Here is a 23,691-nt window from a genome sequence, read left to right on the forward strand (position 1 = left end):
GCACCTGCGTTTATTCTGCCTGCATTTAAATCAGTGTCCATATGACCGGGTGAATCACTGGATTCCATAATAGGTCCAATAAGCAGTATACATACAACGGATAGTATTAGGAGTGTGCTCTAAGTCCGTAATAGTAAACAGTAATAATAATAGATAGATCAAGAAAATTCACTTGGCACTACTCCCATAAACACATATTAATTCCGTATTCAATGAACTGCTTCTGTGGCTCACCCTTTTGGTCAATCTGCTCCAGCTTGTAGCTTGGCGTGGTGCTCTGCAATCCACAATATAGAGTCCAATATGCAGTAGATAGAGAAGGATGACGTTGCGGCACTCACTTGAAGTATAAAGCAGTCTTTATTAATCGCTGGACATCATACAAAATAACCCCATGTGCTCAAAGTAGGTTACATGGCAGGTACAGGTACACTCCACTTAAAGCGAAACGGCCGTCGCTTTAAGTGGAGTGTACCTGTACCTGCCATGTAACCTACTTTGAGCACATGGGGTTATTTTGTATGATGTCCAGCGATTAATAAAGACTGCTTTATACTTCAAGTGAGTGCCGCAACGTCATCCTTCTCTATCTACTGCATATTGGACTCTATATTGTGGATTGCAGAGCACCACGCCAAGCTACACGCTGGAGCAGATTGACCAAAAGGGTGAGCCACAGAAGCAGTTCATTGAATACGGAATTAATATGTGTTTATGGGAGTAGTGCCAAGTGAATTTTCTGAATGCACTTTTGTTGTTCTCTTTTATTGGAAATGTTGCTCAGAGTTTGAGCCGTGAGGGAAAAAAAAAAGGAAATGTTTTTTATTAGCTGCATTGTTCCCAAGAACACACAAAAATGATTTCATCTGTAAATGTGGACCCTATCATTCTAGCCAATGCTCTTTCCTATCTAGGTTTACCAAGTAGGAAATTTGTGTCCAGAAGAAGTGCCAATGGAACAACAAGAATGTGTACGTGTTATTACACAGACCCCCACACCTCCGACGCTATCTCCCCCTGTGCTTCCTTTAGGAAGAGGTGGAGAAGAGCTTCCTGTAGATCATATCATGCAAGGTAAAAATAACATATAATACATACTTAATGTTATTATGTGTAAAGTTTATGCCTGAAATCGAATCCCCTACAGCAGTTGTGTAAGCATTGCTCCCCTTAAAGGGGTAGTGCGAAGCTAAGAAATTATTCACAAAATAACACACATTACAAAGTTATACAATACAAGTTATACAATGCATTATACATACCTGTCACGTGCCGACACCAGTCTCTGATCTTCTGCCAAGGACGGCATCTTCGGGAGGCCGGCCGAATCGCTGGAGCCGTCCCTCATGCCGCCCCCCCCCCCCCCCCCTGCCGCGTCATCGGCTGCTCAGCCGCGATTGGCTGAGCATAACTGTGCTCAGCCAATCGCAGCTGAGCAGCTGATGTATGCCTCTATGCAGCTGAATCCGTGTCTTCTCCCTCCGTCCCATCACACTGCCTGTCTGTCTCTCTCCCCGCCCCTATTATACCTTCTGCGCGGTTCCAAGCAGCGGGGTGAGCGCTACTTATCTAAAACTCACCCCGCTGCAGAGCCCCCCCCCCGCCCGTTCCCAGCTGGATCAGCATACCCCTAAACAGTCCTGTGCAGGAGCGCTCACCCTCCCCGCTCCTTCCCGGTGGGGTGAGCGCTCCTGCACCTCCCTATGCCCGGTCCCTTGCAGGAGCGCCCACCCTCCGCTTGCTGCTGGCGGGGTGAGCGCTCCTGCCCCATCTCATCTGGTCACCCGGTCCCTTGGATGAGCTCTCACCCTGTGAGCGCTCCTGCACTTTCTCCATGTACACCAGTCCTCACTGAGGCGCAGTGGGTCACAGAGGCTGTACTCACCGCGCCTCAGTGATCAGCTCCCCGGCGCCTGGTCCAGTGAGTGAGGACTGGTGCACATAGAGAAGGTGCAGGAGCGCTCACCGGGTGAGAGCTCCACCAAGGGACCGGGCGACCAGATGAGGAGGGGCGGGAGCGCTCATCCCGCCAGGAGCAAGCGGCGGGTGAGCGCTCCTGCAAGGGACAGGGCATAGGGAGGTGCAGGAGCAGGCCGGGAAGTAGCGGGGAGATGGAGCGCTCCTCCACAGGACTGTTTAGGGGTATGCTGATCCAGCTGGGAACGGGCGGGGGGGCTCTGCAGCGGGGTGAGTTTTAGATAAGTAGCGCTCACCCCGCTGCTTGGAACCGGGCAGAAGGTATAATAGGGGCTGGGAGAGAGACAGACAGGCAGTGTGATGGGACGGAGGGAGAAGTCACGGATTCAGCTGCATAGAGGCATACATCAGCTGCTCAGCCGCGATTGGCTGAGCACAGTTATGCTCAGCCAATCGCGGCTGAGCAGCCGATGACGCGGCAGAGGGGGGCCGGCATGAGGGATGGCTGCAGCGATTCGGCCGGCCTCCCGAAGATGACGTCCTTGGCAGAATATCGGAGACTGGTGTCGGCACGTGACAGGTATGTATAATGCACCACACTTCCGGGTACACGTGCGGGGGTGGTGGGACACGGGGAAGGAGGCGATTCACAGACATAACATACATTACAAAGTTGTATAACTTTGTAATGTGTGTTATTTTGTGAATCATTTCTTAGCGCCGCACTACCCCTTTTAAACTCAGGAAAATGTTCAGCGTCAGAGTCATGGCAAATGATAATTTTTGTTATTCAATATTTAACATATGAATAAAGATTTTTTGAGCCTGTTGCTAAAACGTGTAAAATGAAGAAATACTAGGCAAATAAAGAACCTTTTGTGCAGAGTAATAAATTAATATTAACAAATTCATGGAAGAGGTGCAGGAGCAGAATATTAAATATATTAAGCTAAAGGAGTGCTGAGTGATGTCACACATCCCCCTTCAGCCTACATCACCAGACCCCTGTACTACACATATATCTTTATTGGGATATTTGGAGGACAATAAGGTGTGTTTACAGCATGCTGCATTGTTCTGAACAATGCCACAAGCAGAGGATCAGATGGGATGAATATAGCAGCTTTTGCAGACTCACTGTGATAAAATAAAAATAATCAGCTATGTAAAGAAATGTTCTGCAGCCACTCTGAGCAGGAAACTGGCAGAGCTGCTGTGAGGTAGGGTGGGAAAGCTGGGATAAATAACTGAGGAAAAACTACTACTACTGTGAGGACTACAGACTAGTGCTGAGCATTTGACAAAGTCGCTTAACAGACTCACAAAACAAATGGAAGAGTGGAAGAGAGTGACCGCCTTTAGACATACAGAGCCAAATCAGGTGGTGGTTAAAGTGACTATGTCACCACCTGTCCACCTACCGAGCTGGCAGCATCACTGAATGGATATCAGTTAAAGCTTTCAGAACAGACCTTAGTTGCCTGCGTCTGTGTTTTTTTCCCCCATAAAAAGCGCCTTTATTTGGACTGTGCATAGTGCCAAGAAGGCGGAACCTATAACACAACAATGTTTTACTGTGTTGCATGTCCATGCACAATAGGGGGCATTTATGAATACTCCTGTACTCAAATGCCAGTCTTGGAGAATTCCTCGCCTCCTTTCCAAAGCCAGATTTACTAAGAGGCGCACACCTCTAAGAAATGTAGCCCAGCCCTGCACCTGTCTCTCGAGCAGGTGTACATTTTTGCCTTGTTTACACTTGATAAATTAAACTTTCATAAATTAGGGGTGGGAGGAGACGATAGGTGTCGATGTCTGTGTATTTTTTAATAAACTACAAGTTTTATACCTCACCTTGGAGCTGGAGGCCATCTTCTTCCTTGAATTCTATTGATTCTATGGAAGTTGGCCTGCTTTTGCCTCATTTGCTTCATGATTGGGGACTTACAGTTACTGATGATTATAAGCTGATTATACTTGGTAAGCTGATTTATGAGTTTCTCTATCTGCATCCATTAGTTTGACCCAAAAAAGTTGAATTCAGTCATTGTAACCATCTTTAGTGTAATATTTATGGGCAGGTTTATCCCCTTCGATGGTAGAGATTTGGACTGACGGGCAGCTCAGAATTAAATAATACTAATGTAAAAGATGCTGCTGTCAGTGATTCTCTACCAGTGGAAACGTGTAATTTGTTACAGCTAGTAATCCTGGATTACCGGGCAGATCTGAGTGAGAAATAAGGATGATAATAATGATGAACCTTGCTACAAATGTACAGTTATGGGTTTTAAGACATATGCATGGTGTACAATATTATACACATAACACACATGTCTGTATTTGGCTGTAATAAAATTATAATTTTATAAATTACAGGTCTCCCAACAGCAGTGTCTTCAGTTAGTGCTTCAGTTATTAAGTCCCCATCTGACAATTCATATGCCTCTATACCAGCACCACCATTGCTTCTACCAGCTGCAACAACCAGAAGCAACAGTACACAGAAGCCTAACAGCATTCCAGGCTTAGATAACAAGCTTCCTCAAGCCATAGTAAAACCACAGATTCTGACCCATGTCATTGAGGGGTTTGTCATTCAAGAAGGCCTAGAACCATTTCCTGTAAGTATAAGCTTCATCACCTTTGCAGTCATAAGAAAAAAAAGAAGGGGCTAGGTATTATACATTGTACATTTTGTTTTTATGCACATTTCATTATGGTTGACCTAGATATATAATTTTACAACCCTCTTAATTCTCTGTAAACATGTAGACAATGAAAATGCATTGTACACGGTGTTTAATGCATACACTCAAAAATTGCAGGTCTATTGCAGGCTAATGGCCTGTGTCTAAAGAAATGGGGAGGGCAGTGTGTTTCCTTGAGGAGACTGCTAAACTGGTGTATGAAGTCTTATAGGCCATATAATGCTCCTTGTGAAATAAGTATACAAAGTAGTTCTCCTTCAAAAGGATAAAAGAGAATCCCCATCTGACTACAGAGCAGACCCGATAGTTATCTACAGGACAGGGCAGGTACTCAACAACTTTTAATGAAGGTCCACTTACTGGGGTCTATTGTCAGGTGAAAGTCCGAGCTGAACATCATTAGTAAATGTGTTGCGCTCCCCCAGTAGTATATAGCCCCCCTGTTGCTCCCCCAGTAGTATATAGCACCCCTGCTGTGTGCTCCCCAATAGTATATAGACCCCCACTGTGTGCTCCCCCAGTTATATAGCCCCCCTGTGCTTCCCCTCCTATATAGCATATAAAATTAAAAAAACAAACACTTATACTCACCTGGGTCCGGGCGTCTCCTCTTCTCTTCCCCTCTTGTGGCCGCACTGCAGCGGTCACAAGAGGCCACTCTCTCCTTGTCCTGGCACCGGCGCTTCAGTGACATCACTGGAACGCTGAAACCAGAGACAAGACAGAGCGGCCTCTTGTGACCGCTGCAGCCACAAGAGTGACTGACAGAGAGGGAGCAGCAGGGGTCCGGACAGCTGGCCTCCGCGGTTGAGGACCCCTGGGATAGGGGATAACTTTGAAAGCTGGGACGAATCCTTTAACCCCTTGGTGACATATGCCATACTGTACGACACTGCTGCCTGGGCTTTGTGTATGTGTGCCATACATGTATGGCATGCCTTTCCTATTGTACTATGACGCAATATCGGGCGCTGACAGTGGGTGCCAGTTGCCATAATGCTGAAGTCAGCCATTATCCCTTAAATTCTGCAGTTAGTAGTGATTGCAGCAATAAAGAGGATCAGTAACAGGAAGGCCACATGTCAGCTGTTTGATTGGCACCCCTGCAGTGTGCCTGTTGGGTGCCGATCATTTTCTCTGGCAGCTGGATTACCGTACAATAATTTTTTTGTGTAATAGCTCATGCAGAAAGGCAACAATCAGCGACATGCACGATGTTGGCTGATCGTTGCCTTTCTGCATGAACCAAAATCTCAATAAAAATTGTGACTGGCTGGCTGTTGCTCTAATAGGAGGGGCGGCTGCTACCCTCCCGCAACTACCCATGCCAATCCCCCCATAAACATTGTTTATTATTTACTTACCTTATTGCTGATTTTCCTTAAAGGGGTCATCCAGCGATCGGCCTTTTTCTGCTGGTGCATATAAAGCAATAAATATGTTATCCTTACCTGTCCATGCTCCCTCTATGTCCTCCTCTGGTGTCGCCGGTGTCCCCCGCTGACTGCAGAGCCTCCACTTCCGAGACAAACTCATCTTGGGTGTGACAGCCCGCTCTGCCAATCACAGACTGCTGGGCAGTCCCTTCTCAGTCAGTGATTGTCAGAGCAGGCTGTCCCCCCGAGAAAAGTTTATCTGGGAAGTGGAGTTTCTGCAGTCAGCGGGGGACACCAGTGACACTGCAATAGGACACCAGGGGAGTGCGGAAAGGTAAGGATGACGTGTTTATTGCTTTACATGCAACAGCAGAAATATACTAAAAAAGTAAAATCTTGCCAAAGTTAGTGTATTTTCATTATTTGGTTCTAATATGAGATGATATATCATTTTAAAGTGTTCAGGTATACTCATCTGGGATTCTGTTCTATTTTTGGGGTGTTCAAATTATAGAAAAGCCAACGTCTTTGTCCAAATTTAAACATGTCGTAGATGGAAAAATAAGAAAGTTATTTGGGGTCAGAATGTGGCATTTTTAAGCATATTTATTATGTAAAAAAAAAAGTTTTACTGTTTTTAAAATAGTGAAAAAGTATAAAAGCTATGTAAATCTGGTTTGTAATCTGTCTGACCCACAGAATAAAGATATTGTTTTACTATTAAAGGAGTTGTCCAGCGAAAATCTTTATCTTTCAAATCAATTAGTTTCAGAAAATTATATAGATGTGTAATTTATTTCTATTTAAAAATTTCAAGTGTTCCCATACTTATCAGCTGCTGTATGCCCTGCAGGAAATGGTGTTTTATTTCCAGTCTGACACAGTGCTCTCTGCTGCCACTGCTGTCTGTGTCAGGAACTGTCCAGAGCAGCAGCAAATAGAAAACCTTTCCTGCTCTGGACAGTTCCTGTCTTGGACAGAGATGTCCAAGAGATGAACGTAGAACTGCATAGTGACTGCGTTCGGGTCATTTTCCACACACATGCTGGTTTTTACTGTGGCTCAAAAACGTAGCAAACCAAGCTTTTGGGTTCAAGTAAAACCTCATATACATGTGGGAAATGACCCGAACATAGTCACCAGCTGTCTACGTTCAGGCCGTAGAAGTAAATGCGGTTTGTGGACAGATACATCAGCAGTCATTAACACTTTAAATGTATTGTGTCATTAACACTTTAAGGCTGGGTTCACACTACGTATATTTGAGGCTGTATAGCAACCAAAACCAGGAGTGGATTGAAAACACAAAGGATCTGTTTACATAATGTTGTAATTGAGTGGATGGCCGCCATTTAATGGCAAATATTTGCTGTTATTTTAAAACAACGGCTGTTATATTGAAATAATGGCAGTTATTTACCGTTATATGTCGGCCATCCACTCAGTTTCAACATTGTGTGAACAGATCCTTTCTGTGTTTTCAATCCACTCCTGGTTTTGGTTGCAATATGAGGACCTGACATGAGGACCAAATACTGCCTGAAATATACGTAGTGTGAACCCAGCCTAAATGTATATGGTTCAAATCCCACAAAGGGCAACATCTGCAAAGGTTTTGTATGTTCTCTGTGTGTTTGTGTGGGTTTCCTTCCACACCCAAAACATACAAATAGGTGAATTTAGACGGTGAGCCTTAAAGGGGACAAGGACCAAAATAATACAAATGAAAGCAGTATTATTATTATTTGGTATCTTACATTTGTAATTGTATGTCTGCCATCACAACTGCCATCTATACATGTACATCTGCCATTGTTACATGGATGTGTTGATGATATAACCATGCCTAAATGGTAAGGAATGATGATCTTGACTTATAGATAGGAAGTGTTGAGCAAAAACATTGACTCGTTAGGAAAGATGATTTCTGTGGCACATGTGGATTTATAACATCACTATTATCTTATATTCCATTCCTGCAGTTTGGAATTGCATTCTTTTAACAAACTAAGAAAAGCCCACTATTATAAATTATAAAGCCCACCATTATATATTATAGGTGAGTCGATCTTCCCTCCTGGTAGATGAACCTGCCAAAGGGCATCTGCTGCTTGATGAACAAACTACGAACCTTACTGACATGGAGTCGGACATCCAGAGCACAGCCAAGCTTCCAGACAACTCCACTGACTCAGATGTAGATGATCTGACCGCTGAGGGTCAGTTATTGGTTTATTCTTTTTTTAATCTTTGTTATAACGTGTTTTCCATCTAATGATGCGACCAGGATTTTACTGACTGCTACTTCATCATACATGAGAGCAATATAGACAGATCTCCGCACTTGGAACTCATACTACTATAGACAGTAGTTTTCTGTTTATGGTTTTATTTCCTTAGAATCCAATTAGTAGAATGGATTTCTATTGTTTAGAAACAAGACCACAGAGGAAATGTTAGTACCTCTTTGTTACATAGTTGAGATTTTATTTGTCCCATCCAAACACTGCTAAACCCTGAATTAGTAGTTTTATTAGTTAAATATGAAAATCTTATTACTGTTAAGTACAGATGATGTGGATAAAGCTCAAGTGAACACTAAAACTGTGTAGAGTTCTTCACAGTCTGGGTCACATCCCTTTTTTTATCATGTTAGTGTTTCAGTAGCTTCTAGTGTTCTTAGTGTCAATAGATAAGTGAAACATTAACATTTTTTTTTCTTAACGTGTCCATGTTATAATTTTTTCGAAATATAAATCAGCAGGGGATGTGATATAAAGCAAGTTTGCAATTTACATTCATTATTTTTTTTTTTTTAGTTATCATGCCTTAAAACAAAGCAATACTTAAGCCCCTATTACACGGGGCGATTGCCGACTTGTCAGAGGCGCAAATGATCGCTGCTGGCGCTATTACACACGTCAGCAGTGAGCGGGTAAGAGCAGGGGGGACCGCGGGGAGCTGCGGTAGGACTGCCCGGGTGATCGCTAGATCATCCAGGCAGCCCATAGAGGATAGCGGTGGCCCCGCTGCCGCCACTCCTGTTTCAGGAGCAACAGCAGCATACCACTGCTATCCTCATTGTTGCTCTTTCAACATGTTGAAAGACAACGATAAACCGACATCGTGCATGTTGGTGGTCGTTATCTTCTATTACACTAAGCGATTATCGACCGTAAAGGTCGGTATCGGCCGAATAGGGCCGATAATTGCTTTTTGTAATAGGGCCTTTACTTGTATCCATGTCCAATCTCCTGAAAAGACTTGTAGATTTAGATTTTGAAAGTTACGACAGTGACACTTTAATATAAATGTTGATTTGACTCAGGTAGATGTAAATTGTGGCGTTTACATGAAAATTTGATACGTTTTCACATTTAATAATGCAAAGTGCTGCTCCTTTCGCCCAGAGCATCCCCATAGTTTTTGCATTCATTAAATCTACTTCCAAGATCCTTTTTCTTTCAAGTGAAGTGTAACAATTTGGGGCAGTGTTGTTTCTTTCTTAATTTTTTGAGATATTCTCCCTAATCCCAGTCTTAATGGTGTACCCCCAAACAGAAGTCTCAAAATCAAGGCCCAGGAAAAAGCGCTTCTTCCATGAAGATCTTACAGTGGAATTTAGCAGGTGAGGTGCAGGCAGGTAATGCTGTGTTGTGGGCTCACAGGTGTTCCAGCAGGACTCTTGTTTATAAGCAGGCAAGCAGGACTTTTTTTTTAATAACTATGTCATTGTGGAGACAAGCTCATAGCTTCTTACATTAGTCCACTGGTAAGTATTTTCCTTTAGCAACTTGTTTAACAGTCATTCAATTCTAGCAGTGTACAAATATCTGCATATTCACATATTCGTCTGTCGGTGTTTGGTGCTGAGACTCCCACTGACAGAATAAGCCAAGAGAAGCACTCAGCTGAGCGCTTCTTTGTTTCCCTTCACGCTGTAGGCTTCATAGTCTTTTTAGTAAACTTGTCTCCTGCAGAGAGAGAGACATGAAGAGGAGCGCTTATGGAAATCTTAGCCTTTCCTTTATGACCAGTTCCCTGTTTATAGTCTGTTCCTGGCTTTGTCTTAAAAAATCTGTCAGATAAATCTCTGTGTAAACGTACCCTTAGCTGTGCGCTTCTCCTTGCTCTTTTTGGCTGTTGCTGGGGTTCTTAGCACCCAGACGCCAACCAGTCAAACCTTGATTTATTTATTTTTTGTCCTAGAGAAATGTCAAAAGAATTGAGCAGTTGGTGCCTGGTTGTTTATTGCTGTTTGATCTCTGTTGCAATTGATCTCTGTTGTAAGTCTATGGATACAGTCTCTTGCAGCAAGATGGAAATTGTGTAGCTGGAAAGTTAAAGGACAAGTCCGGGCAAAGGGTCCGTGCTCTCACCTCTCCCACTCCAGCGTTGGTGGCCGTGTATCACCACTCTGGTCCCCAGGTCCCCAGCCACTTCATGGTCTAAGCCGGGACCTGAGTCGTGAAGTGTGCGGTCGTCTCAGCCTGTCTGTGGCCGTAGCGGGTCCCGGCTCAGACCATGAAGCAGCGGGGGAGGTAAGGGCATGTTATTTCCTTTATCCTCCCCAGAATTTTTTTTTTTAAAAAAAGCTTTGCCTGGACTTCACCTTAAATTCTAGTGATCAGTGAGGGTCAGATGAAATATTTAATATGTGTCAAAAAGTGAAACCTTTAGTCATATATTTTTTTTTTTAAACAATATTTTATTAGTGGCTTATGTAATATTTGAACATACATATTGAAAATTCATTACATATTCAAAAAGAAAGTCGCTCACAGGCAACAAAGGATTGTATGTTTACAATATCATACAGATACTATGAGCCTTTGTAATAACCTTAAAAGATATATTATCATATACAATACAACATAGTCTTACCAAAAACATAAGTAGAAAAACAGTAATTTATAATATCACCTTAAAACATGGTATAGATGTCAGATATTCAAATATGCTACCATTAGAATGGACAGAAATGTCTTTAACAGAGAAAGGGAAAAGCTTAAGATATTTGGAGTGCTCCCAGAGTTCCCTTTTGGGGGCGGCCATGCAATACCAATCAGTGTCCTTAAATTGATTAATGACAGAGTCTCTCTCTTCTATAGTAAAATCATGAATTAGAAATTGTGTCCATTTGGACATAAATGTTTTTGTTGATTTCTCTTTGGTGCGCAATACATCCAAAAGTTCCCAATGAAAGATCTCCTTCAGAGTGGAGATTACCTCAGAAATGTCTGGTAGAGTATCCAGTATCCAGTGTCTTAATAAACATTTCAGGGAAACTAATAGAGTTAAATGAATTCCTTTAGAAGTAAGTAATTTAGGAGAGGGAGTAGTAGAGTCTATATCAATAAAATGAAAAAGATAACTAAGAGGGAGAAGTGGTATGGCATGGCCCCAAGTGGACAAAAGATAGAGCCGCACAGAGTCCCAAAATTCCTGCACTCGCGTGCAGGCCCAGTCACACTGAAACAAGTCTGATTTAGGAAGTGAACATTTCGGGCAACTGTTTATGTGAGAAGTGTGGGAGTTGGAAAAAGGAATATTAAAGGCATATATAGCCTTGTGTATAAAGCGGAAATGTATTTCACGTAGAACCACATTGGGAGTGGCAGAATGCACTAGTTGAGATCCTCTCAATATTTGTTGGGTCAGATCCTCTGAAAAAATTACGGAGGACCATTTTTTGAAAAAAGTTTGTCTAGATAAATTCTTTTGAGAGCGTGATCTAAGTTCTCCATATGTATGTGATAAAGAATTATGAACCGGTGGTGTTGGGAATAGATTATCAAATTCCATATCACTTTCTGCTTCTGCTATGTCCCGCACTCTGGAAGTAAGAAATTCAATTATAGAATCGTATTGAGGTAAATGAAATAAAGACAATTTAAATCGTGTTCTGACGATATCCCATGATAAGAAAGTGTTGGAATTAGTATCCAGCAAATCCCCAACAGAAGAAACATGTGCACTCTGCCACTCCGAGTAGTCCAATTTGTCTGAGTCAGGTGGGTAAAGTGGTGAATGCCACAGAGAAAATCTTTTCGATAGGCAAAAGGGTAAACCATATAATTTTCGTATCGCATTCCATGTGGCAATGGTGTCTTTAAAGATAACACTTCTCTTAATTTCTGGGGGTAGTTCTGGTAATTTAGCATGTAGCAGGGTGGGTAAAGGCCAAGGTGCTGCTAAAGCTTTCTCAATTAAAATATTGGAGAAATATGACGTGTCCATAATCCAATCTTTAGCATGGCGAAAGAGAGCGGCTAAATTATATAATCTAATATCTGGGCATTGAGCGCCACCTTTAGAAGTAGGGAGACAGAGAGTGGAATAGGCAATACGAGGTCTCTTTGATTGCCAAATAAATTTAGTGAAATATGATTGGAGTAGGGAAACGTCAGAATGTTTGAGTAAAAGGGGTATTGTTTGCATTGGATATAACAGTTTTCCAAAACACATTATTTTGATTAAGTGGGTACGGCCTAGAATTGACAATGGTAGAGATTCCCATCTCTGGAGATCTTGTTTTATTCTCTTAATTATAGGGCGATAGTTCAGGGAATATAGTGAGGAGGGAGTTCTGCCAATCTGGATTCCAAGATAAGTAATATAGGATTTAGCGATGGAGACCCCCGCAGGACCCGAAGTAGACCTCTTATGTGGAGTTAGGTAAAGAAGTTGACTTTTATGTATATTGATTCTATACCCAGAGAAGGAACCAAAAAATTTTAAGGCATCTAATACTGCCGGAACATGTAGATCTGGGTTATCTAAATATATTAAAGTATCATCAGCAAAGCATGTAACTTTGATGATTTAGGAACCAACCTGTATGCCTGAGAAAAAGTCAGAAGAAATAAGGTATCTAGCAAGAGGCTCCATCGCCAAATTGAACAATAGAGGGGATAGGGGGCAACCCTGTCAGTTACCTTTTTGTAAGGGAAAGCTATCTGAAAGGAAACCCGGGGTATGAATTCTAGCTTTCGGAGATGTGTATATTGTGGAAATAAAATCTTTGAATTGACCTGTGATACCAAATTTTGTTAAGGTCATGTCCAGCCACTCCCAGCTGATATTATCAAAAGCCTTTTCGGCGTCAATTGCCAACAGACCTGGAGAGTGGCTGGAACGACCCCCAGATTGGACACCAGACTGGGCCGCTAGTACCGTTGTTATATTAGTGACACCAGAACGTCCTTTTATAAAGCCAACTTGATGGCTGCCTATTAGTGATGGTAGGATGTCTGCCAATCTATTGGTCATAATCTTTGCCAACAATTTTAGGTCTACATTTATTAAAGAGATTGGCCTGTACGAATTAGGAGATGTCGGATCCTTCCCCTGTTTATGTAGTATTTTGATATATGCAGTATCTCCTGAGGGGAGCATGTGATGGTCAGTCAGAATAGTTTGGAAAGTAGAAAGAAGAGTGGGGGAGATGACAGAAGACATAGATTTATAAAATTCTGCACTATAGCCATCAGGGCCTGGAGCTTTGTTATTTTTAAGTGTAGAGATAGTGGCAGTAATTTCCTCCAATGTGACTGGGGCGTTGAGAGAATCAAGAGAAGGTGGATCAAGAGAAGGTAGAGTTAATGACTCTAGAAAGTTCTTACCAGCAGCTAGATCAAGCCTATCTTTGGAATATAGTGAGCGGTAAAATTGTTGTAAAAGTTGTGATATGACTTTAGGATATTTTTGTATATTACCCGCTGTATCTTTGAGAGCAGGGATATGTGTAGTAGGTCTACATCCTTTAGCAAGGTTAGCTAACATTTTCCCTGATTTATTACCATAGCGGAATAAACGGGATATGTATTGATCTCTATATATAGTATTGAGCTTTTCCTGTGCAATTTTGAAAGCTTGTCTAGCTGCTGTCCATTTAGATTTATTGTCATCTGTAGGGGAAGACAGGAAAAGAGTGTATGTAGAGCGCAGATCTTGGGAAAGTTGAAGATAGTTTTTACGTGCTTCACGTTTCTGGGCAGCCACAAAAGAAATTATTTGGCCCCTTAGAAATGCTTTTGCAGTCTCCCAGAAAGGTATTGGGGATTGTGTATGTTCAGCATTGTTAGAATAAAAGTCTGACCACCATTTTTTTAATAGTTTGATAAATGATTCATCATTAGCTAAATGAGAAGGAAATCTCCAAATAATATCGGATCCCTTCTGAAAAATATCTCTTAATTGTAAACTAACAGGGGAGTGATCCGAAATTACTATATCATGAATTTCAGAGTCTTCTACTCTGCCAAGAGAGTCCGGTGACACTAAACAGTAGTCTATTCTTGACCAGGCCGTTTGGGAGTGAGAGTAAAAAGAGTATTCTCTACCATCTGGGTGTAGATGACGCCAAGAATCAGATAGGGAGGTAGAATTAAGGAAGTTGGATAAAATATTATCTGATGAAGTATATACAGTAGGGGTCTTAGTTCTTTTTCTATCTTCAGTTGTATTAAGAACAGTATTTAGGTCTCTACCAACTATTTTAAGATTATTGTCATCTTGCAGAATGAGGTTTTTCAATTTTTTTTAAAAAATCAGGTCTCTGAGTGTTGGGACCATAAACGTTATATATGCTATATTTGCCCGCTGGAGTGTCAATAAGAAGATGACATATCCTGCCTTCATCATCTTGATATTGAGATAATACCGTACAGGCTAAATTTTTATGTGTAAGAATAACTACCCCGCCTTTACGGTTAATAGCTGGTGAACCATAAACTGCACCCACCCAAAAACGTTTGAGTCTGAAATAATCTGATTCAGTTAAATGTGTTTCTTGCAATAATACTATATCGGCCCTAAGTCTCTTAAGGTGATTTAGTATAGAAGTCCTCTTAGATAGGGAACGTAGTCCCTTAACATTCCAAGTGATTAATTTCATAAAATATTAATCGAAGAGGAGGTGTTAAGAAGAGACCCTGGAAGCACAATAACATAGTGGGTAACCCTTTCAGGCAGAAAAAAAGGATAGCATGTAGCATTTTCAGACAAACTAAAGGTGATATACCTAAGAATAAAACAGTTAACAATATAAACTAAGCGAATAAAGTGAGATGTGGACTTCACTTTTTTCGTATTGTCCAATGTTCGGAGCATTCGCAAACTCTGCATTATGGAGAAGAAATAAAGAGAAAGAAATAACTGGTGGAGAGGTCACATCAACCTCCGCTCCACTAAATGAGTATATATTAAAATTAAATCCCTACCCTCCTGAGAAATGCGTGAGTTGTCACAGGGAAGCAAATAAATAAAATAAAATAAAAGGGAGAGCCAGTATATAATGATTAGTACTTAAAGAAGTTGTACTTAAACCTAAAACCATACAAGGTGGAATTATACATATACATACATATACATGCACACACACACATATACATACATACATACATACATACATACATACATACATACATAAATACATACTTACACACAGACACACACACCACCAAATGCATTACTACCTAGACTAAAGAAAATAATAATGTAGTAACAAGGTGTCCCTAATATAGTATTTAGTCAACATGTATAGGGCTAAATAGAGAAAAAATACTCAGTTTTAATGAGCAAATCCCCCGAATCCCTGAATTGTTATGTTTAATGCATGGAATAAATCGTGGAATTGTTTCATTGACGAGCATCGATCTTGATTTGGCAAACCTGGAGGGGGATATACTTTCTTAGTTGAAACTTATCCCCCAACCGAAGTAAGTTATATACTTCTTGCTAACTGTATGCACTACTACCTATATGGTTGATCCTTTGAGCGCCGGAAACTTTTTTGTTTCTATTACATAGTTCGCAGCCATCAGGAGCTTGGGAAAGCCTCTTTGACTTTTTGTACCAGAGAATAAAATCATTTATCTACATTGTGGAAGCACAACTGGATAATAATAATAATGAAAAATAATAATAACTAAACATATTATATATCGTAGTGTACGTAATTGTCTGATCTATTACAATATAACATTATTGTTCCCGCCTGGTGAACGGCGTAAACAAAAGAAAATATCTCAGATTTTTTAAAATTATATATCAGAAAAAAAAATAGTAAGCGATCAAAACTTTTTTTTTTTAACCAATATGATATTAATAAAAACTAGAGATCATGGTGCAAAAAATGACACCCCAACCAGCCTTGTAGGTGGAAAAATAAAAGCGCTATGATTCTTAGAAGGTGGGAAGGAACTTTGCATTAATTTGACCCGGACATCCGTGCATCAATGGGCTCGGTCTTGAAGGGGTTAACTTATGAGGAAAGCATGTGTAAAGGCATGCATAAATTAAGACTGGTGGGGAGTAATTGGTACAAACATAAATAAGATTACTAAATTCTGGGAAGAGGTGCAGGCGAAGCATAGAGACTGATTTTGGCAGGAAAAGGTTTGGGTTGGCATATATAATTTTTTTTGTAATGTTGCATTGTATATTATGACTTTTTCACATACTGTACAAAATCATTGTGGCATCTGTGTTTTCCAAACAGAAGTAAGAAATCTGTGATTTGGGAAGAGTCGGGAGGCATCCATAAATATTATAATTAGCTGTTCCTGACAGATTCTGATCAGTGAATCCTGAGAGTATTGTGGATCTAGTTTGTATGGCCAGCCTTGGGTTACAAAATGTTTTTTTTTTCCCCATTAGAAACGAACAAGCTTTGACAGTTAAAAAAAAAAAGTGTGTATAATAGATATATGGACACCTGACCATCACGCAATTATAAGCCTGCTGGATATAACATTCTAAAAACATGGATATTCATACAGGGCTGTTTTAACAGCATTATAGGCCCATGAGCAGAGCTGTGAACTGCCCCCCTCCAACCTTGGGACCCCTACCACCTTTCCAGCCACATCCGAAGCCACCCTATTGCCCCCATAGCGCCCCATATACTTGACAATCCTCCCAATAATGCCTCACATACTTGACAATCCCCCCAATAGTATCTTATAAAGTAGCCATCCCTCCCAATAGTGCCTCATATAGCAGCTAGTCCCCTCCAATAGTGCATCATATAATAGCCAGTCCTCCCTTAAAAGTGCCCCATACAGTACTCAACCCCCCATAGTGCTTCATATAGTATCCAGTGCCCCATGTACTAGCTAATCCCCCCCATAGTGCCCCATATAGTAGCTAATCCCCCCTATAGTGCCTCATATAGTAGCCAATCTCCCCATAGTGCCCTATATAGCAGCCGATCCCCTATAGTGCCTCATATAGCAGCCAATACCCACCCATAGTGCCTCATAAAGCAGCCAACACATACCCATAATGCCCCATATAGCAGACGATACCCACCCATAGTGCCTCATATAGCAGGCAACACATACCCATAATGCCCCATATAGCAGACAATACCCACCCATAGTGCCTCATATAGCAGGCAACACATACCCATAATGCCTCATATAGCAGCCAATACCCACCCATAGTGCCTCATATAGTAGCCTGTCCCCCCCCCCATAGTGCCCCGTATAGTAGCCAATTCCCCATCCCCATGAATTATAGTGGCTGCAGGTCACATCTGGCAGTGTGTCTGTACCATGCTGCCTGTGTCGGAATGTAAGAGAGGAGGAGCTGGGTAGTGGGTGACAGGTGAGTTGCTGTGCCTTGTCACCACCCCCTTGCCCCCCACCCCCGGTTAACTAAGGATTAGATGGCAGTGCCCGTGCTACTAGTCAGTGGCTGAGGGCTGCCGCTGGACTAAGGGGGCTGCCAGAAATGTCTGTCTGGAAGTGTCTGGCAGCAGGCGCCCCCCTCAGTCCATCAGCGGCCCTCGGCTTCCGATTAACAGTGCAGCCGCGGCGCTGCCAGTTAGTGTAGTTAGCTCATTAGGATTTGCAGTCCAGGCCTGGGGCCCACTATGAGCCATGAGCCCCGGTCAGCCACCTACCCTGCCCAAGGGAAAAGACAGCTCTGCATTTATATAGGGTTGGTCCCCTTTTGCTACCCCCACTGTTACTGTTTGAATTTGTGCGTTTTTGGTGCAAGGAACATTTGTGAGGTTAGGTATTAATTTTAGATAATAATTTATGACTCATTATCAGACTTCAGACATGTTCACTCCAAATATGTTAGTTGCCTGGGCCTTGCTGTGTACACTGGGGCAAAGTCATGCTCTAAGAGAAAAGGGCCAAACCCCCAAATTTTCCCACATAGTTGTAAGTATAAAGTTTGTATAAAATTGTATGCTGTAGCATTAATAATGGGCCAGCCAGCCCTAAAAATCAGCCATCAACTCTCTACCAATAAACTCATAGTACCCATTGTCCTTTCCAGTAGGCAGTATTTTGCAGTCATCCCCCAAAGCCAGATATGTGGCCACACTGCCAGATAAATGTGATTATTTGCTTTAGAGAACCCCTTTACATTGTTTGGTAATGGCAAACACTTTACCCTAGATTCCTGGCATTCTAGGTTGGTAAAGTGGTTAGTGCCTATATACAAAAACACAGAAACACAGCTCACCGCAATAGTAAGATACAGACCCACCCCAACTGCCCAAAAAAAATTCTGTATTTTTTTTTTTTTTACCAGTTGGGGGCTGCTTTTAACTATTTTCATGTCTTTAGTGGGCCTGTATGTTGCTATTGCGGTGAGCTGTTGCATTTATCTTTGTTTTTCTGTGTTTGCAATTTCAGCCATAACAACTTGCTCCTGCCTAGTATGAATGGTGTTCTAGGAGAGCGGACCAAATTTGTCTTTTTTTAGTGCCTACATGTCTAGAGATCTATGACAGTCCTTTTGGTGGCCTGGAGCAGATAGGGAATATATGTTTTTATTTTTGGTTGTTTAGGAAATTGAAGTCTATGGGGGAGATTTATCAAAGGGTGTAAAATTTAGACTGGTGCAAACTATACACAGAGCCAATCACAGCTCAGCTTTAGGCAGTGCTGAAAGGAAAGCTGAGCTGTGATTGGTTGCTGTGGGCAGTTTGCACCAGTCTACATTTTACACCCTTTGATAAATCTCCCCCTATGTGCCTAGTGGTCCTGGGCAGAGAAGGTGTTAAGTAGTTTACTCCAAGCTCCACTGTTTCCTGTTCCTCTTCTCCCCCGCAGCTTTAAAGAGTCACTGTCGTGAAATTTTTATTTTTCAGAAATCAATACTCCAGGTGATTTTAAGAAACTTTAATTGGGTTTGTTAGCCGAAAAATGAATTTTTATCATGAAAAAGCAGTTTGAAGCTCTCCCCCTGTCTTCATTGTTCTCCTATGGAGAGAGGGAAATAAAACACCAAAACAGGACAACAAAGAGTTAATTAAAAGATACATTACCCTGTGTCCTCACTCCTCTGATGTCACCACTGACCTCTCTGACCTCTGAATAGCACTTTGAATAGCTCCGCTGCCAACATTTCTCCTCCGTCTCTTTCCCCCCCTCCCCTCTTCATAGAACAGACAGGATGTGTCGGATTGAGATTTCCTGATTCTGAGCAGTGGATGGCAAAAAGGAGAGGGGGGGGTACCTGGGAAAAGGCTTTTTAAATGCAGATATTGGCATATTTGCCTAATAAATCCAATTACAAAGTTTCTTGAAATCGCCTGGACTATTAATTTCTGCAAATAAAATAAAATAAAATCACGACAGTGACTCTTTAAGGAAACAGTGGACATTTCCAGTAATAGGTGGATTTTATTTTTATCTGTTAAATAAAGAAGACCCAGTGTGTGTGTGTGTGTGTGTGTGTGTGTGTGTGTGTGTGTGTGTATGTATATAGCTGAAATTTCTTTAGGTTTGTCCCTGTTGATGCCATGCCTTTTCCCATTTTGTTGGATTCTAATGTTGATTTAATAAAACATACATACATTTTGGGAGGTTATGTACAATATTGGTTTGTTTGTCTTTTGCTTGTTTTTAGCAGAAGGTATCGATGAGCTGGAATGTGAAATCTTGGAGTGTGAGTTTTGTGGAAAGAGAGGCTATCCAGACAAGTTCCTGAGATCAAAAAGATTTTGTTCACAGTCATGTGCAAAAAGGTAACGTGGACTGTTTTGTATTAAATACACTCATATTCAGTTGAGGGCCGAGCAGAGTTTTTCTATAGGGAATAATATAAATCTGTTTAATTGTTTTTAAAACTCAAATAGGGTGCCTGGCCCACAGAGTGTACAGAGTTAAGTGTTGATGCAGTAGCATCACCCCTTACCTTCTCTGGACATACAGTAAATAGCAGTGCATTGTACACTGCTCCTTACTGCAGGAGTGGGGAATCCCAACTCTAAACAGGGTTTCCCAATTCTCCTGAGTGGGCTGTATCTGTACTGCTGCTGTGCTTTTGCTCAGCTTGCCAGCCAAGCAGGGGTTACGTGGTGATGATGTGCACAGCATCACCACTTAACCCCCTAGGAGCAGCAGAACACCTTTCAAAATGATGGGTGTTTCTCCTCTTTAAAGAGATGTCCCATAGGGTGCGTTTACACAGACAGATTTATCTGACATATTTTTTAAGCCAAAGCCAGGAATAGATTTGAAAAGAGAATTTTCAGTCTTTCCTTTATGACCTGTTCCCTGTTTATAGTCTGTTCATGGCTTTGGCTTCAAAGATCTGTCAGATAAATCTCTCTTTGTAAACGCACCAGTACAGCTCCTGAATGTGCTTTCATGTGTACTGCAGGCTCTGGTGATGGTCAGTTTAACTTATTAGGCCAAATGAATTACAACATAGATTATATATATCAGTCCTGCTCTAATGGTGGGCATAAGAGAAAGCTTTTGTCCTTGATGTTAACCCATTTTATGCTGTAATTGTATCTGATCACATCAACTTTCACCATTGCACTGTCCCCATAAGCCTAATAACTCAGTATCCCCATCAGGGGCAGACACAGACTGCAGAGGTCCCCTGTGCAGAAAATGTGCGTGGGCCCCCCATATGCAAACCAAGCCACCACATACCTCAACATACTCACCTGGCCTAGCGCAGTCTCCCAGCGTGTAACTTGTGTACCAGGGAGCTGGGAGAATGGACAAACGCTGTGCTGGGCAAGGTGAGTATGTGTATGGAGGAGGCTCTTGTTGCTGGAGGTACAATAATGCCTCCAGCCACAAGAGAGATATATGTATGTATATAGGCAACTGTTGTTACTCAGACAGTATCCCTCACCTGCAACTATTCTGCCGTCCTTGGGGTGGGGGGGTGACGTTGCAGGAGGCTCTTATCTGCTGGCGTTGTGGCTTGCCCTGCTCTGATGCTCTGTCCCAAGGTTGGGGTGGGGGGGTGTTAGGGTGTTGTGTGGGCAGCTGTAGTGCATCTTCCAGGGGTTGGGGGGTTGATATGGAGGGGGGTTGTGGGCCGCTTTCATCCGCCCTATCACATATGACAGCACACTCCTCACCTCATTATACGTCATACACTCCTTTCCCCATCACACATAGCACTGCACACTCCTTACCGATTGGGCCGATTATCGTTCCGTGTAATAGTACCCTTAAGATACATTAAAAAGAACAATGCTGTGTACAGTAAGCATGGCACAAATATAAAACATGCTGTACGTTACTACCTTAAAAAAACAGGAGAATAATTAATGCATAGGTTCCAATATTTTCAGATAAATGTTGGGAAACAAAAGAAAATGTTAGGCAATGCTGCTGTCTTATTATTGTTCTCAGTTTTACTGTATTTTATTGACAGCCTGCATTCTAGTAAGAGGAAAGGAAAATATTTTATTATTCCTTAGATGTTTTCCATGACTTATTTGTTGTATGACAAATTATTTAAGGTATAACATAAGCAGTACAAAGCGTCTTGGGCTTTACAAGGCTGAAAAAGGCAACAGATGGAGTAGAAAGTCTGAAGGAAATCTAGGGCGGCGTGGAAGGCTGCCACACAGCTCTGGAGGCTCCGTACGAGACCACTATTTAAGACAGGTTTGTAGAAAGAAGTTTATCAACATTGACACCTTACATGTTGTGGTTGAGTTCTGCGTTATTCTATATGTGTGTCTCGCAGCTACCCACTTCATATTCATGTGTTGAAGCCTTAGAGGATCCCATGCCCGTGCCTATGACCACCCGTCTGCGGCGACAAAGTGAGAGAGAGCAGGAATTGCGTTGTCTTCAGTTAAGGAAAACCTCCTCACCAACTGAGTCACCACCTGATACACAGACTGAGCCATCCCTATGGACTGTTGAAGATGTGTGGGCTTTCATACATTCACTACCAGGTATTTGTATTTGTTTTTCTCAGGTTATTTAACCGTAGAATAAACAAAATCTTTATAACCCTTCTGTAAGACTAGGTTCACACTGCATTTTTGCAGTCCGTTTAATGTATACGTTTTATGGAAAAAAAACGGATCCATTGACTTCCATTATAAAAAAAAAAAAAATGGATTGAAACGGATGCATTTTTTTTTAACTGACACAAAAATAGTGTTGACTATGTTTTTAAAAACGGATACATTGAACGGATTGCAAAAATGCAGTGTGAACCCAGCCTAACAACCTTGTTTTAACATTACAGGACTTTTCCCATCTGAAGAGCTTGTACCCTATTGCTATTTGTCTAACCACCATGAAATCCCTGCTAAATGGAGCTGTGGACCATGCATGCACACCATCACTCTATCCTTTCTCTATGGAGTCGGGGATACTATTGATCAGACATAACTTCCCGAGATGGGAATACCCCTTTAAAGAGAGTCTGTCACTCCCTGACTTCTCAGCGAGCAGAAATCAGTAAAAACATTCGGAACATATCCTTGTCGCCTTCATTGGGCCATAAATAATTGCAATGAGATGTAGCATAAGGCTCCATGGGTCTTCAAACTGCTACACCGCTGTATGCACAATGCACATTGCTGATTACTGTTGGTACATTGACTACTATTGGCATTAGGAGGGAAGTCGCCATGTCCCTATGACTGGATGCCAGTCACTGCTTGGCCAGTTTAAAGGACAAGTGCCATGAAAAACTTTTTCTCAGTAGTTGAAGCACATTACAGAGTTATATAACTCTGTAATATGCTTCAATCACCTATCTGCCTCCCTTCCCTGTCTCTTCCCCCCTCAACCCCCCAGCAGGAAGTGTAAGAAACTCACAGATACCTAATTATTACTGTCGTCACCAAGCTCTTCTCTCGGCTTCTTCTTGTGACTATGAGTCATCAGCAGGAGGGCTGCTCTAGCTCCTGTTACACCAGCCTCCCCCTCCCCTGCCTTGTCAGGTGACTCAGCTTGCTCAGCTCCGATTGGCTGAACAACTGCAAGTCATGTCACTTGCTTATCTTCTCTCCGTTACAGACTCCCAGCATATAGGCAGCCTCCCCCCTCCCCTCATACACTCTCCTGCTGCTGAGTGGACTCCGTGAGTGAAGGAGTCATGTCAATAGGGAAGATAAGCAAGTGACATGGACTCAGATGACTTGCAGTTGTTCAGCCAATGGGAGCTGAGCAAGCTGAGTCACCTGACAAGGCAGGGGAGGGGGAGGCTGGTGTAACAGGAGCTAGAGCAGCCCTCCTGCTGATGACTCATCATCACTAGAAGAAGCTGAGAGAAGAGCTTGGTGACGACAGTAATAATTAGGTATCTGTGAGTTTCTTACACTTCCTGCTGGGGGGTTGAGGGGGGAAAAGACAGGGAAGGGAGGCAGATGGCTGATTGAAGCATATTACAGTGTTATATAACTTTGTAATGTGCTTCAATTACTGGGAAAAAGTTTTTCA

General features: G+C 42.1%; 1 protein-coding gene across 9 annotated transcripts in view; it reads left to right on the forward strand.

Moving 5' to 3' along the window:
* PHC3 (polyhomeotic homolog 3) overlaps nucleotides 1-23,691 on the forward strand; it is a 90,119-nt gene that overhangs the window by 63,198 nt on the left and 3,230 nt on the right. For 5 of the 9 annotated variants that reach the window (XM_069975213.1, XM_069975210.1, XM_069975209.1 and 2 more), the window contains exons 9-14: nucleotides 915-1,074; nucleotides 4,297-4,541; nucleotides 8,064-8,223; nucleotides 19,883-20,000; nucleotides 21,747-21,894; nucleotides 21,977-22,190. In XM_069975213.1, coding sequence (XP_069831314.1) covers nucleotides 915-1,074; nucleotides 4,297-4,541; nucleotides 8,064-8,223; nucleotides 19,883-20,000; nucleotides 21,747-21,894; nucleotides 21,977-22,190 — 1,045 coding nt within the window. Of the gene's footprint in view, nucleotides 1-914; nucleotides 1,075-4,296; nucleotides 4,542-8,063; nucleotides 8,224-9,565; nucleotides 9,633-19,882; nucleotides 20,001-21,746; nucleotides 21,895-21,976; nucleotides 22,191-22,489; nucleotides 22,874-23,691 lie in introns of those variants that run through there. The other 4 variants (XM_069975215.1, XM_069975214.1, XM_069975216.1 and 1 more) reach the window with 4 other exon arrangements.

The sequence above is a fragment of the Dendropsophus ebraccatus genome, chromosome 6, assembly GCF_027789765.1.
Source record: "Dendropsophus ebraccatus isolate aDenEbr1 chromosome 6, aDenEbr1.pat, whole genome shotgun sequence".
NCBI classification, from domain to species: Eukaryota; Metazoa; Chordata; class Amphibia; order Anura; family Hylidae; genus Dendropsophus; species Dendropsophus ebraccatus.